Consider the following 17865-nt stretch of genomic DNA (forward strand, 5'->3'; position numbering starts at 1 on the left):
TTATTATTTGAGTGAAGAGAATTATTAGGGCTTTGGAACTTGTAGATCATTATGCTCTATAAAGTTACTAATCCCTCCTATAAAATGAACTTAATACTAATGTAAGAGGGGCACCTGGGTGGCTTAGTCGGTTAAGCGTCTGACTCTAGATTTCAGCTCAGGCCTTGATCTCATGGTTCGTGAGCTTGAGCCCCATGCTGGACTCTCTACTCTATAGTCTGCTTGGGATTTCTCTCTCTCTCCTTCTCTCCCTGTGTCTCCCCTGCTCGTGCTCTCGTGGGCACACATGCTCTCTCTCTCTCAAAATAAATAAACTAAAAAAAAAATACTAATGTAAGAAAGAAGACAATTTTTTGCATGTGGATTGGCAAATGGTTTGCTGTGGATGCCACACTTAGAATTCAGGGAAGAGAATAGGAAGAAGCGTAAGTATGGAGAGGACCTGAAACCAACCTCATGAGGCCAAGCGCCTCCAGAGGACAGAGGGGAAGTCACATCTGAGCTCCCTGTGCCCTCACTGGATGTGGCCTTCGCTGTTGCCAGCCTGCACGGCAGGGCGGTGTGTTAGAAAACTCAGTGAAATGGAAGCTTGTGTAGCTGCTCAGCCCTGACCTGCTCCCCCAGCTGTGGGCCTGAAGGAGACGCCAGTGTGGGGCAGCACGCCCTTGGTTACACTCTGCAGCTGGTCAGCATCTCACAGCCCCTGGACCGCCCCCCCTGTCATGTGGGTGGTCCTTTCCACCCTGGTCTCTGACAGTTCATTTCCTAATGAACTTCCAGCCACTAAGCCCCACTCACACTTGTCTGGGACTGGGGAGGGAAAGGGAGGGCTGCAGGCCTATCAACACAGTGGGCTTTCTCTTTGTTTTCCCTTTCAAGTGTGCTAAAGGGTCAGCTCATTATTAATATGAATCTTCTTGGTAAACTCAGTCTTTAGACTTTTATTCATATGGTCTACTCAGTTTTGGTTTGCTCTGTACTTTGCTTCTTTTATTTCTGCTTTTGTAATGAGCGGTCCCGGCATTCTCATTTCTTTGGGTTGATTTTTATTCTTTCTTTAGATTTTGGAGTGAAAATTAGGTTCTTTTAGTTTCACTGTTTTATTTTCTACTAAATGCATTTAAGGCATTTATTTATGCTCAATTCTAAATGTTGTATGGTTCTATTTGAATTCCTTTTTAGGTATGAGTAGCCTGGAAGTATGTTTTTATAAATTATCATAGGTATGGGAGGTTTTTTGGCTATGATTTGCATTATCGATTTCTAATTGTATTGCACTCTACTTAGTGAATGTGACGTCTAAGACATCATGTTTGGGGAAACTCATGAGAACCTATTTTATGGCCTAAGTCATGATCTTTTTTTTATCAGTGTTTTACGTATGCTTTTAAAAAATGAGTATTCTGTTTGCTGGGTGCTGAGTTCTTAAAATAGTAGTTAGCTCGAGTTGGGTAACTGTTGTTCAGATCCCCATCAGCTGCACTGCCTTGTGAAGCTCTCATCAAAGCCAGTGAGGTCTGCCAGGGCCCAAGACACGGAAATGTCCGTTTAGGGCTTTTTGTTTGGAGTGCCTCACAAAACATCCCCAGGCCAAGGAAGACCATGGCTCTTTGTGTTTGCAAGTAAGGTTAAATTTGCTGGAGTCTGAATCCTTGTAGTCCCAGCTTAATGAGCTTGTAAAACCTAGGCCCTGGTTTCAGGTTGATAATCGTGGCTGTTTCCCTCATGGGTATTTGTGCTGTGTGGTTATTTAGGAGTGAAACGGATACAAATCCTCCCGAAGACCAGAGCTGGGGGCTGGCCAAGGCCCACGTCTAGCATCAGGCACTATGTGAGGCCCTTTGCCCTTAGCGTGGTTGTGTGGGTGCTACATATAGTTGCTCTGAGTCTTGTTTCTTCATCAGTCACGCAGCTGCCTTACCACCTGCCATGTTGACCACAGAGGGTTGTGGTGAGGCTTAGTCCAGACAATAGACATAAAAAAGTACCCTGTAAACTGTAAAGAGATCCTCAAATATCAGGCACGGGTTGCAGGCACCTTGTGAAGAGGTAGCAAGTGGAAGTGGTCTCAATGCATGTAAATAAACCCCCTTTGTTCTTTGGAAGGAGGCTGAACCGGGTGAGACTGTTCTCACTTCCGACACCCCTGACACCCCTGCACCCCTGACATTCCTGACATTCTCCTATCTTCTCTCCCTTTCCTTCAGTGCAGAATACACAAACTGCAGCCATGACCACCCACGTCACCCTGGAAGATGCCCTGTCCAACGTGGACCTGCTGGAAGAGCTGCCCCTCCCTGACCAGCAGCCATGCATCGAGCCGCCACCTTCCTCCATCATGTACCAGGTCAGTCTCCCAGAGCACCGGGGAGTTCAGAACTCCGGATCCCCTCGGTGGGTGTGCCCTGAAGGCATAGGGAAGGCGAAGGTCTGCATCTGGAAGGTGAAAGGTCCTGAGCTGATGGAGTCCCTTGTGCCCTGGTGGAGCTGAGTATGAGGAATAGATTAGCTAGTAAACGAATACCAGGACTATTTCAACTCCCCAGGGAAGGCTTGTTGATCTGCTCTGACCCCAAATACCTTCCCGGCTGTTCTTGCTGCAGCATCAACCAAGGTTTCGGCAGCTCTGATCTCATGAATTAAATATTACAATTTAGAAACCTCTAGAGCCTGCCTGGGTAATTACTTTTCCTTCATGTATGTGAGAAGAGCTCTTCAGCTCCCCACAGCAGCTAATGGCTCAGGGAAGTCGCTCACCATTGTTTGCTTTTGCCTGAGAGAGGGGAGCTTGAGATAAACTATATCAGATTGTTCAAAACCGTAACCCCCCAGGGTGTGACTGGAAGGGCATCAGGGGAGCCAGAGTGAGCCTTGCAAATAGCCCCTTGTCTGGGCATGTTGGGCGAGTATGCCACATTAGGAAAGAACAAGTTAATATAAAATTTTTAGCTGTGTTTGACCTTTTCTAGTTCTGGGGCTGCTAAATGAGACTAAATATGAATGCATAATATATTTGTAATTTCATTCAGTCGTTAGATTTTATCAAGCACATTCCTAAAGGTTCAAGTTACAAACTTGGCTCGTTCACGTCTTCTAACCCAGGTTAAATTTTTAATTATGTGCATATCTTTTTATTACAAGCAATACAGAAAAGTATAACAAATAAAAATTTCCCTCTATGACTATACACACACACAGCCCTTTTTACTATACTTATAAGTACGTATTATGTATAGATCTAGATGTTTTTAACCAAAAGGGAACCATACGGTAGATAATTGCTCTGTGGTTTGGCTTTTTGAACTTGAAATCTATTATGGATACTTTTCCATAACAGTACTACAATGCTATCATTTTGTTTTTAACCACCACATAGTACTTATAAGTGCATCGTATAGATATACTATTATTGATTTAGCCTTTTGCTGTTAATGGATGTTGGGATGGTTTCCAGTTTTTTCTATCAGAAAAAAAAAATGTTGCAGTTATTATCCTTGTACATACGTATCTGCAGCCTCAGGTAAGTATGTTGGCAACTGCTGGGTGAAAACAATGCGCATCTTAACTTTTCACAGCTCTTTAGGATTATGTAGTTTAAGCATTTGCTTCCAAGCCTCAGCTGGGTGAATCTGGTTAACTACCAATGGGAAGAAGCAGATCCGGGCCCTGTTTAGCCAGCTCCTGCCCAGTGTGAGTCAGAGTTGGATTTTCTCAGGGGAAGATCAAAGCATGATGTAGAGATAGGTTTCCACAGAGTCTGGTGGCATTTTTTGGCGGTGGGGTTCCCTGGACACCCAGCCGCCTTGGACTTGTTTTCCAACCAACAAATGTTTCTTCCTCTAATTCCTACAGGCTAACTTTGACACAAACTTTGAGGACAGGAATGCATTTGTCACAGGAATTGCAAGGTACATTGAGCAGGCTACGGTCCATTCCAGCATGGTAAGTCGCTGTGACCCTGCCAGCACAGGAGGGGCAAGTGCTCAGCTATTCCTCGAGCTGCCTGCCTCAGTCAGACCCTTCTCCAGAAGCCTGTTCCCCTGCGCTTCCCCACCCCCTCCCAGTGCCTGGGGCACAATGTTCCCCTGTCTTCTAACCCTGCAAATCCTACTCACAGGAGGGCCCAATTTGATCCCACTCCATCCCTGAACTTCTGTAGCTTTTTGAATCAGCATATCATTAGATCTTGCCTTACCTTATACTTTATAGATTACTGGCTGTGTGGCAGTTTGTCTCTTGACCAAAGCAAAAGGTTTCTCAAAGAGAGAGAGAGAGAGAGAGAGAGAGAGAGAGAGAGAGAGAGAGAGAGAGATGGTGTCCCACTGTGGACCCACTGATGGGTCCATATGTGACCCATCTGTGAGGGATCACTCACTTCCCTCTTGGGCTTTCATTGATTTTATTCTAACACAGCACCAGAATTTGAAGAATTCCAGAATCCTCATGCAGCTCAGTGGACCTCTCTCACTGTATCAGTTATATGCTAAAAGTCTTGCCTGACCATACCCAGCCCCATTCGTGCAACAAATATTGTGCACCTGGTACCTGCAGAGACTGTGCTAAATGAGGGGATATGCAAGGTCAGAGAGGGGCCAGTCTTGATTCTCAATGAGGCAAGTGGGATATAGACAAGTTTACCATTTATTGAACACTTTCTGTGCAGATATTTTATTTACATTTTTTTACATTCCAGTGTAGATAACATACGGTGTTATATTAGTTTCAAGTGTACAATGTAGTGATTCAGCAGTTCCGCATATTACCCAGCATTCCTCATACGTGTGCTTTTAATCTCCTTCTCCTGTTTCATCCACCCCCCCCCCCCCCCCAGCATCTCCTCTCTGCTAACTATCAGTTTGCTCTCTATAGTTACGAGTCTCTTTTTTGGCTTCTCTCTTTTTTTCCCTTTGTTCATTTGTTTTATTTCTTAAATTCCACAAATAAATGAAATCATACGGTATTTGTTTTTCTCTGACTTATTTTACTTAGTAGTATTCTCCCTAGATCCATCCATGGCAAGATTACAAATGGCAAGATTTTGTTCTTTTTTTTTTTAAAGATTTATTTTGTTTTTAGAGAGAGAGGGAGGGAGAGCGAGCATGAGTCGGGGGAGGGACAGAGCAGGGAGAGAGAGAGAGAATCTGAAACTGAGCATGGAGCCTGACACGGGGCTCAATCCCATGACCCTGGAATCATGACCTGAGCCAAAATCAAGAGTGGGATGCTCAACCGACTGAGCCACCCAAGTGCCCCTTTTTGTTTTTTATGGCTGAATAATATTCCTTGTCAGTGTGTGTTTGTGTGTGTGTGTACACATGCCACATTTTTATCCATTCATCTATCAATGGATACTTAAGTTGCTTCCATATTTTGGCTATTGTAAATAATGCTGCAATAAATTTATAGAGGTGTATATATCCTTTGGAATTATTGTCCTCATATTCTTTGGGAAAATACCCAGCAGTGTGATTACTGGATCATATAGTATTTCTTTTTTTGATTTTGTCTTCCACAGTGGCTGCACCAGTTTGCATTCCCACCAACAGTCCATGAGGGTTCCTTTTTCTTCACATCTTCACCAACACTTGTTGTTTCTTGTGTTTTTGATTTTAGCCATTCTGACAGGTGTGAGGTGATATCTCATTGTGGTTTTAATTTGCATTTCCTTGATGATCCGTGAGGTTGAGCATCTTTTCATGTGTCTGTTGGCCATCTGTATGTCTTCTTTGGAGAAATGTCTGTTCATGTCTTCTCTGTGCAGATATTTTAAATGCACTGTTTGAATTAGTTCTCACCCCACTCTGTGAGACAAGTTTTATTACAATATCCATTTTACAAACAGGAAAAGCTAAAATTCAGAAAAGTTAAGTAACTTACTCAAGGTCCTGCCACTAACAAGTGACATTGCCAAATGCATGTCTGTCTGTCTACCAAACCTGTGCTCTAGATTAGTCTGTGTAGACAAATAGAAATGCACAAAGTTAAAGGTAAATGATACGGTAGAAGTTCCAACCTCTCTGTTTTTGAAGGGTCCTTGAGAGGGTCAGAGAAAGCTTGATGAACGAAGGGGCTTTTGAGTAGGCCTTGTATACTCTATGCACACACACACACACACACACACACACACACACACACAAAGTGCACACACACATATGTTAACCATACACGTGATTTAAAATGTATAAGATATTCTCGCGGGGCGCCTGGGTGGCGCAGTCGGTTAAGCGTCCGACTTCAGCCAGGTCACGATCTCGCATGGGTTCGAGCCCCGCGTCAGGCTCTGGGCTGATGGCTCGGAGCCTGGAGCCTGTTTCCGATTCTGTGTCTCCCTCTCTCTCTGCCCCTCCCCCGTTCATGCTCTGTCTCTCTCTGTCCCAAAAATAAATAAAAAACGTTGAAAAAAATAAAAAAAAATAAAAAATAAAAAAAATGTATAAGATATTCTCATACATAGTATCATTGGAGCCTTATAACAGTCTATGACTTGCAAAGGGAGCATTTATATTCACTTTTGAGATGAAAAAAACAGACCTAGGGAAGTTAACAAGCCCATGATCCTGCAACTAGTAAATCACAGGATTGAAACTGGAATTCAAGACTTAGGATTCCCAGTCTGATCTCCTTCCATGCAACTCTGCTGTCCCACATAGTTAGAGGTTTCTCTGTGAGAGATGAGATAGGGAGGGCACACTAGGTTATGGAACCAGCATGAGCAAAGGCACAGAGACAAAAATGTTCAGAGATTTCCTGGGTTAGGGTTTCTCTTTGTGTGCACATGCATGCTATCTCTTTCTGTATCCTAATTTCCTTTTCTGGACTACGCACTGGAATTGCCTCGAGAGCATTAAAAAAAATACCAGTGCCTGGGCCCCTACCCTGGGAATAATGATGTAGTTCTGGTGGAGCATGACCTGGGAATCAGGATTTCAAAGTTCTCCAGGTGACTAATTGCAGCCAGGTGATTTAGGCCAACCCTTTACCTGTAAATGAGAGATCGGTGCCATTTTCAAGGCAAAAGGTGAGCCCAAGCAGAGCCAGGACCAGAACTTAAGTCTCCTGAGGCCCCACTTAGGGCTCTTTCTACCACAGCATCCTGACCTCTGTACTCAGGCATACAAGTCTGGTTGATGGTCACCTGAACTATTCATAGGGAGCCTTGTTTGCTGCCCTGTTCCCAGCACATAGCACAGAGCCTGGGACCTGCAGGTGCTCAGTAAAGCACCCAGTGAGTGAAAGTTGGAATCCTCACCCTGCTGGTGGGCAATTTGGTTCTAATAAGTAAATACATGTTCCCTGTGTTACTGTCATTTCCCTTTTTTGACATCTGTTCTGAAGCAAGAGAGTAGCAGACCCGCAGGCTTGATCTTGGTTTTCTTCGGTCTCAAGGACAACGTGTTATTGATTTTTAAAGTTCTCCAAATTAAGAATTGAAAGTATGACTCGTCAGTGACATTTGCTGTTGAAAACAAAACTACAGTAAGTAATAAACTCCAAATTAAATCTGATCTTGCGCTAGGGAGATGTTATGAAATAGATGCGATACATGGAATAAAAAAATCAGTAAAGGTTCATTTTCATATCAGTGTGAACATTTACAAGAGAGCTGGTCTAGTAATACTTCTTTATTTCTTTTGTGAATGTCATATAGCGTAAAATTCACAATGTCATATAACTGTCACCACCATTTAATTTCTGCAGCACTAAAAGAAACCCCAGGCCCATTAGCAGTCTCTCCCAATTCCTGTCTCTCCCCAGCCCCTGGCAAACACCACTCTACTTTCTCTTGCTACGGATTTGTCTGTTCTGAGCATTTCATCTAAACGGGTCATGACACATGTGGCCTTCTATGGCCGGCATGATGTTTTCAGAGTTGATCCGTGCTGTGGCACGGATAGGCTCTTCACTCCTGTTTATAGACAAACACTGTTCCCTTGTGTGGCTGTACCACATTTCCATGTTTTATTTATCCAGGCATCGGTGAATGGACATTTGGGTTGTTGCGCCTTCTTGATGGTTAGGACAATGCTGCCACGAACAAGTGTGCAAGTTTCTGTGTAGATATGGGAGCACCTGGGTGGCTCAGTCGGTTGAGTGTCTGACTCTTGATTTCTGCTCAGGTCATGATCTCATGGTCGTGGGACCTAGCCCCACGTCAAGCTTTTTGCTGATAGTGAGGAGCCTACTTGGGATTCTCTCTCTCCCTCTCTCTGCACTCCTCCCCTGTTGGCATGTTCTCTCTCTCTCTCTCTCTCACACACACACACACACACACACAATAAATAAACTGTAAAAAAATAAAAAGTTTCTGTGTGGACCTATGTTTTCATTTGTCTTGACTGTGTGTACCTAGGAATAGAATTGCAGTCATATTGTAACTCTGTATTTAACTCTTTGAGAAACTGCCAGACTGTCTTTTTCCTAGTAATACTCTCACCTCCCTTTACAGATCACCGAGAGAGAGAGAGAGAGTTCCGCTGAATTCTCATAAAATTCTCAGAGGTCATTTTTGTCATTGTCATTAAACAGATACTAAATGGAGAATTTTAGGTTAAGTGATTTCTTGAAGATCAAAGGGAAGGGCTAACAAGTGAGGAAGCTGAGATTTGAGCCCAGATATTTGGACCCTGAGTTTAGGACTCTTAGCACTTGCTAGGTGAGGTGAGTCATCGCTGTATTTTTCAGATTCGTTTTCCATGCTGTTATTGGTTTTGCCATCTGCCGTACATTATTTTTAAAAGTTTATCTTACTCATTTTCTTGCTTCTGAAATAGTAGCAAGCGTTCTTATAAAAGGGCAAAGAGTACTCTATAATACGAAAAGTGAAAGGCCCCGTTGATCCAGCCCCACAGACAGCTTGCTATTCCCGGCTTGGGGCGTATTGCACCCAAATATTTGTCAGTACACAACAATATACTTTCATAATTATTGCTCTTTGTTTGGTTTTTGAACCTATCTGCCGTCCACACTGTTTTGCTACTTGCTTGTTTTCTGGCTAACAGTATGCCTGATACAACTTTTGCTGTTGGCACAAACAGACCTGCCTTCTTCTTTCTCAGGTGGCCATCTGTCTTGGAAAGATGTGGCCTGCTGCTAGAGCCCTTGGATGTCTGAGGAGGATAATTTAGGCCAGGGCTTCTCAAGCTCAGTTGCACACCTTGGGAGTAGGAGTCACCTGGGAGTTTGGTTGAAATGCAGATTCTGATTCCATAGGCCCAGCCGGGGACCCAGGACTCTCTGCATTTCTACTAAGCTTCCCAGGTCGTGCTGTGTGGATGCTGCTGGTCCCCAGACCACTGTGAGTCGTGAGGATCTGGGGCGCTGTGAAGGAGCCTGCTGGCTCCGGTGCGTGTGGTTTCTCCCTGCCAAGTGTGTTTTGCTTTTCAGAATGAAATGCTGGAGGAAGGACATGAGTATGCAGTCATGCTGTATACCTGGCGCAGCTGTTCCCGGGCCATCCCCCAGGTGAGACCGTCCTCGCCGGGTGCCCTCCCGGCCCTCCACCTCACCCCCTCCCAGACAGCTGAGCCTCTCCAGATGGCAGGGAAGGAAGCAGGGCCTCTTACCCAAAGGTGTTTGCTCACGACATCTGGAGCGCTTCCCACAAGACTGAAGACAACTTAAAAAATATCAGTTCAGGGCACCTGGGTGGCTCAGTCGGTTAAGCATCCGACTTTGGCCCAGGTCATGACCTCGCGCTCACGGGATGGAGCCCCACGCCAGGCTCCATGCTGACAGCGTAGCACGGGATTCTCTCTCTCCCTCTTTCTCTGCCTCTCCTCATTCTGTCTCTCTCAAAATAAATAAATAAACCTAAAAAATTGTCCATTACTTCAAAAGCAGTATGTGCTACCTGTATGACACCCAGACCATTGCAGAAAGAGATAAAGTAAAAAGCAAGATGTCCCCACCTCCTGACCCCCACTACCTGGACCCACCTCCCACCAAAGCATAGTCACCATGCATACCTTGCTGCATGGATCTTTTCCCTCGAATATCATAAATGTCCCTATGAATATTATTTTGGAAATTATCATTTATAAAAGTGTGTTTTGTATTTGTATTGTCCTGCCACTTGCTTTTTCCACCTAATTCTTTATTACTTTTTCATGTTGACTCATACAGATATTACATTTACTATAATTACCATCATCCTATAATTCATGGGCCCCATTATTATAACAAGGTTAACAAACCACAGGTGTGTAAAGTAAACAGAAACTATTCCTCTCTCTTCCCCTTAATCGTAGCCCCCAGAGTTAACTGCTTATTAACAGTTTGCTTTGAACTCTTAGATTCCCTATGCCTGTATTATATATGGACACACAAACACACACACAGTTTTGTTTGACAAAAAATGGGATTGAATTACACTTCGTGTCCTGCAAGTTTTTTCACCCATCAGTTTATGGTAGTAATCTTTCCATGTCAGTTCCTGTAGATCTATCTCATTCCTTCTAGCAGCTTTATAATGATACTGTATGAATGCATCATATTGTATCCATTTAATCATTGACTGGTAGATATTTAACTTATTGCTACCATTTTAAGAATCTCTAAGCAACAATGTGAAGAATGTCCTCGTGCTTATCTTTTGCTCACTCTTGTTTCAGTTGACCAGTTAGCAGTCTTGGGTGTGCATGCTGTGAAAACATCTGCCATGTGATACTGATGTGTTGAAAACCACTGGGCAAAGAAAAGGGGTTTCTTGATGGAGCCAAGTTTGGCCAGGGGGCCTCACGCCGGGTGCATCTGGAACAGTGGCTGGAACATTTTTCTCTGCTTAGAACCTGGTGGGGCCCCACTGGGGTAGGAGTGGGGAAAGACTGAAGGAAGGAGACCGTGCAGATCGATGTAGGCGTGTGTACAGCTCGAGGCCAGGGCTCTGAACAGATTGAAGGGAAGGAGGGTTCCGTTCTCAGGACCAGCTGGTTTCTTGCCTGCAGCCGGTGTCTGGCAGGCAGTTCTGTTCCTCCAAGCCATACCCACAGTCAGGGCTACCCCGGCCTCTGCTCACTAGGGTGACCACCGCATTTATCATCCTAAACGAGATGCCTATGAGAGTGCAGACGGGCCCTGATAATAAGACAACAGACGTGAACCAGAGCTGCCTTGGCAAGGCAGGATGTGTGATCTCCTCTCTCCCCACAGGTGAAATGCAATGAGCAGCCCAACCGGGTTGAGATCTATGAGAAGACAGTGGAGGTGCTGGAGCCAGAGGTCACCAAGCTCATGAAGTTCATGTACTTTCAGGTGAGGGGTAAGGGTGGGTCTGAATCAGGGGACCTGAGAGGGCCTCACTCTGCCAGATGCTGGGGTCTGGATTTTTGAGCCATGGTATTCATTCCTTGAGCAAATACTTCTGGAGCACCCCTGACGTGCCCCTTGGTGAGCAAGGCAGACAAGCCTCCCTCTCTCCCTGTGATTTACATCCTAGTGAGCACACGAGTGTGTTTCAGGTAGCAGAGACTGACAGTAAACAATATTCAGTCCTTTTCAGGGTGTAGTAAGTGCTGTGAGTAAATAAAACTGAAACAGAATAACTCTGGGGTGCAGGGTGTCTGTGACATAGTGCAGCTTTAGGGATGGGCTGTCAGGAGTGGCATTTGAACACGTGTATCGTGAGAAAGAAGCTGGCGGGTGATGATTGGAGGGAGAGGGTTTCACGTGGAAGGAACAGCAAAGGTAAAGGTCCTGGGGCCTGTAGGAGCACAGCATGTTTAACAAATACAATGAAACCAGGGAAACTGCAGATTGAGAAGGGACGGGTGACAAAGGTGATGGGGGAGGTAGACAGGCCCTTACAGGGCACTGTGGGCCAGGAAGTAGGACATAAAAAAAATATGTGGATTTTACTCGAGCACCATGGAAGCCACTGGGGGTGTCTTGTGACATGTTCTGATTTGAGGTTTTACAGCAGCATTCTGGCTGCTGTGTGGAAAATGGATGGGAGGTGGGTGGGGGTGGGGGGGAGAGAAGAGTGACAGCAGGGAGACCAGCTGGGAAGCCAGGAAGAACTATCATTTAAGGAAGAAAAGAGAAAAGAGAGCCAAGGGCCTCCACGAATGGAAGGTAAGAGGGCAAGCTGCTTAAACAGAAGTGGCAAAGGGAAAATCCTGCAGGCAGGTTGATTATCATGGTTGTGTCAGGAATGCAGGATGAACGCTTCAAGACCAGTCTGTACCCTGGGGCGGGAGTCCCACCACACACTCCATGCATACGCATGCTCCGCTGTAGAGCTGAGCTTCGCAAATAGACTTGCAAGCACTGGCCGCACGTCTGCCCTGCGCCCAGCTCTGCCCAGGCCAGGATGGGAGACGGGAATGTCTGGGGAAGGTGCAGGTGCATGCCGTCCAGGCCAGGAGGGCCGGCTTCCCAGGCAGAGAAACCCAAGGTTCTACTCTCCTGTCCTTATGTGCCTGTGAGTTATTTAACATCTGGCACCTTCAGTTCTCTCGCCTTGGAAATCATGCCGAATCTCAGGTTTGCGGTGAGGATAAATGAGGTCTGTTTGTAAAGAGCCAAGTAGATCTCTGGTTACAGAGCCAGTTTATCAAATGGCAGCTGCTGTTACTGGCACCCTGGACCTGCCCCTAGGAGCCTCATCTCTTTGAGAAGGCAGGTCCAAGAGAGAAAAAAACTACCCAGAGACTGATTAAGTGCTTAACTAAGGGTTAAGGGTCTTAACTAAGGGTCTTCTGATGAGATATTTAGAAGGGAGGATCTGCAGTAGTTTAGAACTATGCTGTTCAACACAGGAGCCATTAGCCATATGGACTCTCTACGTTAAAACTAAATAAAATTTAAAATTTCGTTCCCCCATTGCACCAGCCATTCCATGCTCAGTAGCGTGTGAGTGACTCCTGTGTTGGACAGTGCAGATATGGGACATTCCCATCATGACAAAAAGTTTTATTGGACCTAGACCCTGGAAGGAGCAAGTGTGGCTTGGTCTGGACTTTGGAGGAAAGGAATGATTGGCGGGTAGCGTGTACCAAATCTGTGGAGTGAAGCTCACAGTAATTTCCCCCCTTCCCTCTCCTCCCCCTCCTCTCCTTCCTCCACCTCCTCCTCTCTCTGTCTCTGTCTGAATTGCTGCGTTAGCCATTTTTTGTTATTGATCAGCTGCCTTTTTTGGTAACAGGTTTTTTTAGGTACAATTTACCTACCATACAATTTATCCACTTAAATTGGACAATTCAACAACTTTTTAAAAAAAATTTTTTTAACGTTTATTTATTTTTGAGCCAGAGAGAGACAGAGCATGAACGGGGGAGGGGCAGAGAGAGAGGGAGACACAGAATCGGAAGCAGGCTCCAGGCTCTGAGCCATCAGCCCAGAGCCCAACGCAGGGCTCGAACTCACAGACCATGAGATCGTGACCTGAGCTGAAGTCGGACGCTTAACCGACTGAGCCACCCAGGCGCCCCGACAACTTTTGTTAGTATATTCACAGAGTTGTGTATCCACCACCACAATCAACTTGAGAACATTCTCACTTCAAAAAGAAATCCCATAACCCTTTCACCACCACCCATGACACCCTCCATGTCCCCCCCACCTCCAGCTCTAGGTAACCACTAATCTATCTTGTGTCCCTATGGATTTGCCTGTTCTGGACATCGCATATAAATGGAATCATACGATATGTGACCTTTTGTGACAGACTTCTTTCACTTAGCACGTTGTCTTCAAGATCCATCCATGTTGTAGCACATACCAAAATGTATGATCAAATACTGTTCTGTATGGATCTACCACATTTTATTTATGTATTTATTAGTTATAGACATTTAGGTTATATCCACTTTGGGGCTGTTACAAACAATGCTGCTGTAAATATCCATGCGTACGTTTTTGAGAGGACATATTTTCATTTCTCTGTTTCTCTATAACTATTCTCCCTGCTTCTACCTTTGCCCCCTACAGTGTATTCTCACTGCAACAGCTACCGTTTTAAAATACAATTCATACCATGTTATCCTGTTTCAGAACCCTCCCACTTCTCCTTGACTCCTTCAATGTGGAAATCCTACCCCTCACAAAGGCCTGCAAGAGCCAGTGGCCCTGGTCCCTCTCCATCTCCAGTTTCTTCCTTCTGCTCACTCCACTTCAACCACTGGCTTTCTCATCCTTCAAACATGCCAGGCACATACCTGCCTCAGGGCCTTTGCACTGGCCATCCAGAATGCACTTCTGTCAGTTATCCCTGCCCTTCTCCTTTTCTTCTTTCAAACTTTTTTCTAAAAGTCACATCTTGGTTATTTCTTCTCTGATCTTCCTACTAAAGTGTACAGCTCTCTCTGCCCTCCCTTTTCCCCTTTATTTTTCTCCATAATGTGTATCACATTCTAATATGGAGTATTTGTTTTGTTCTCTGCCTTCCCTAGCATATAAGCCCCTTAGGGTAGAAAGTTGTTTTTGGTTTTATTTTTTTCTGTTTTGTTCCCTACTTTACTCCAGTACCCAGAATGGCTCCTGGCACATAGTAGATGTTCAGTTGGATGCCTTAGCATCTCTCTCTGAATGTCTGTCTCACTCTTGGTCCCTAACCTTCTACCATCTGGTGCCTGACACTGTCCTAGGTGCTAGATACAAAACTGAGTAAGACATCATGCTTCTCGGAGAAGGCATGGTGAATGAATTGATTGGTTTGACTCACTTGGCCGCAGGTTCCAGGCTGCTCTCTAGAAACGAGCTCTGGATTTAAGGACTCCCCTGAGAAAGACCTCCCAGCAGATATGACTCCCTCTACATGTCCAGGCACTGCCTAGAGCCCCCGGGGAACAAGCCTTGGTCCTGCTCCACACAGAGAGCACAGTGAGCCAACCCCCCTGGGCTGCCCGTCCTCACCTGCTGCCCCTCTGCCTGCAGCGTAAGGCCATCGAGCGGTTCTGCAGTGAGGTGAAGCGCCTTTGCCATGCCGAGAGGAGGAAGGACTTTGTCTCCGAGGCCTACCTCCTGACCCTGGGCAAATTCATCAACATGTTCGCCGTCTTGGATGAGCTGAAGAATATGAAGTGCAGTGTCAAGAACGACCACTCTGCCTACAAGAGGTCAGGGCACCCTCCCCCCCCTCCCCTCTGCCTGGGTAGCCAGCTTAGGGGAGGCAGAGGATAGAGCCCTTCTGCTAGGCTCCTTCTCCAGAACCAAACTGGCCATTCTCCAACACGGCAGGGTTGGGCCTCTATCAGTTTTTGCAGTTTGGGGACTAGGATGCAGAGCTGAGTCCTTGGAGAACTGGCTCTTTGTCAGCGTTCTGTCTCAAGATGGCATCAAATCCTCATTATCCCCTACCTGTGGAGCAGTAGCGGTTTCTGTGGTCTCATGCAGTGTGGGACCAGGAAAATAATCAGAAAATGGTCACATCAGTCGTTTCCTGCAAGATTCAGACAGCCAGTTCAAACTGCTTGTGTAAAAGAAGGAACTGGATTGGCTCCCAGAACTGAAAAGTTTCACTGGATCTGGATACTCAGATGATGTTGGTCTGATGCCCTCTACCTCTCTCTTGGGCTCGACTTTCCTTGATAGCAGCTTCTTGCTCAGGCAGGCCTGTGCCCAGTGGTGGCCAGCAGCAGCTGTAAGCTTCCCTCTGACCAGTTTCAAAGGAAAGAAGGGGAGCCTCTTTCATATATGTTTGCAAAAGTCCCATGGAGGATGATCATTGCCCCAGTTTGGATAGTGCGTGCACCCCTCCATCAGTTACTGGTGGGAGTGGGGGCTGCAGCTCAGGGGCTTGTCCTCAGAGTCAGTCGGGGGCCAGTGTCAGCCTGCAAGAAAGAAGGACAGGGTGGGTGAGAGGTGGTCACTCTCCAGAAATTAGGATCCAGCCGCCCTGAAGCAACAGGTATCTTTCCTGTATGTTGTGGAGGTTCAGATGAGCCCTGCAGTGTCTGGACACTGCTTGGGAAGGATTTTCTGTGTCACTGATGAGAGTCCCTCCTCCTTGAGTCACCTCCTCCCAGGGCCCCGGAGCAACTGGAGAATGCAGACAACAGACCTGCTTCTCATGATTTTATCCTCCTGAGCAAACTATGAAACCTAGGGATGCCCGCAGGCAGAGCCCCATCTCCAGCCTGGCTCAGAAATGGCAGCTTTCACAAAGATTCGTAGACAACTCATAGTATAATGTCTCCCACACCCCCACCCCCATTCTTCCCAGTTTTGGTCACAAGTGACATGTTCTGTAGAGCAGCTAGGGTCGTGAGCAAGGCAGGTGTCCTGTCCGTGCCCTCCCAGGCTGCCATAACACAGGCCACACCGACACCAGGTCAGGCTGGAAAAGTCCAGGGTGCCGTGGTGTTCCCCCTTCGAGTCCTGTGTGTATTCCCTGTACTCATCATCCCTTCCCCTGTAATCCTGTTAGGTGAAACAGACTTCTGTGTTCCATGCAGTGCTTTGCTTTAGAAACTTGGAGGTTTTCTATAAATAACATAATCCACTCAAAACCACTCAGTGCACCCTGCCTGGGGTTCTTCTCTATGACCGCTGTGCAGCTTCACAGCAGGTCACGGCACAGCGCGAGGATGCTCGTTTCACCCTGCTTTGCCACCTCGGGCTGGTTGATAGGATGCCGGTTGCCCTTAAACTTGCTGACTTTGACGTTCAGTGTAATCTTGCCTCTTAATTTGAGGTACCTTTATCACAAGGGTGTACATGGCCCCAGACGAAATGACCCCAGAACACACTCTCCTTTGATGTTAGAGTCCCCTGTGATATTCAGAGCTCCTTCACCTCAGGGGGCAGTGAAATTCTGGGTTAGGTAGGAGCGAGAGCCCGTGAGGCCCGGCTTCAGCTGGTTACACTTGAGCATCTTTCTCTGCAACACCATGTACAGGGCGGCACAGTTCCTGAGGAAGATGGCAGACCCCCAGTCCATCCAGGAGTCGCAGAACCTTTCCATGTTCCTGGCCAACCACAACAGGATCACCCAGGTGGTAGCAAATTCCTTGTTCATCTTGGCCTGGTGTCCCAGGACATAGGCAGGGGCCTGAAGTGTGGGTGGACCATGAGCAGGGGAACTCAGTCCAGATCTAACATCTCCACTTCCTATTCATGAATTAGCAGACTTAAGTCTCGTCTCCCAGCCACAGATGACCCTGTTACCCTCTGCACATTTTGTTCTCTGAAAGCCTTCTCGCCTGTGTTCTGCCCCCACGTGAGTGAGGATTGAGAGCATGGGTTCTAGAGTTTGACGGCCTTGTTTTCTAATCCTGGACCCTCCACCGACCCATTGTGAGACCTTGAGCAAGGTCTAAGCTTCAGTTTCCTCATCTGTAAGACGGGGCTGTTCTTTGAGAATATGAGACTCCATCTCCTAGGACTGTTGTGAGCCATAAATGAGACCCCGTATTAAATGCCCTTAGTAGGCAGAGTGTGACAAATGGTAAGAGCATGAGCTGCTGCAGCTCTGCTTACTGCCACCACTTTGCCAGGCACTCCCCTCGGCTGCGACTCTCAAGCTCTGCCCGACTTAATGTAACCCGTCTTGCTCACCTGTCAGGTCAGCCTAAACGGGCACCAGCAAGAGTGTGAGCAGGACCCTGGCTGAGAGGGGCCGTCCATCTTGGAAGCGTTTTCAGGCTCACATCTGTCTCAGGGATGCTACTGGCTTCACTGGGCCCTTCCTGCTCCCGGTTGACTGCAGAAGGCTGTCAGGGTTGAGGCTCCATGTTTCTTTCCCGAGACTCAACCCCACGTCTCAGCCCCAGGTTGTCTGGGAGGGGCACCAGCAGTGCTGTCCACGGCATCCCCACGGGGGGGCCAGGTTGCGTCTTTGGAGAGAAAGAGCCTGAGACAAAGACCTCAGACTCTTCTCTTGTGGGAAATGCTTCTGTACTGCTGTGTCCTGCCGGGAGGGGCACACCT

At 46.6% G+C, this 17865-nt stretch overlaps 1 protein-coding gene across 5 annotated transcripts in view; it reads left to right on the plus strand.

The window, feature by feature from the left end:
* CYFIP2 (cytoplasmic FMR1 interacting protein 2) overlaps positions 1-17865 on the plus strand; it is a 129206-nt gene that overhangs the window by 18745 nt on the left and 92596 nt on the right. For 4 of the 5 annotated variants that reach the window (XM_019464537.2, XM_019464536.2, XM_019464532.2 and 1 more), the window contains exons 2-7: positions 2208-2347; positions 3853-3942; positions 9385-9462; positions 11149-11250; positions 14872-15053; positions 16835-16931. In XM_019464537.2, coding sequence (XP_019320082.1) covers positions 2231-2347; positions 3853-3942; positions 9385-9462; positions 11149-11250; positions 14872-15053; positions 16835-16931 — 666 coding nt within the window. In that variant the 5' untranslated portion in view covers positions 2208-2230. The remainder of the gene's footprint in view (positions 1-2207; positions 2348-3852; positions 3943-9384; positions 9463-11148; positions 11251-14871; positions 15054-16834; positions 16932-17865) is intronic. The other variant, XM_019464538.2, reaches the window with a different exon arrangement.

Source organism: Panthera pardus, unplaced genomic scaffold (genome assembly GCF_024362965.1).
Source record: "Panthera pardus isolate Hobbes unplaced genomic scaffold, ASM2436296v1 HiC_scaffold_2, whole genome shotgun sequence".
NCBI classification, from domain to species: Eukaryota; Metazoa; Chordata; class Mammalia; order Carnivora; family Felidae; genus Panthera; species Panthera pardus.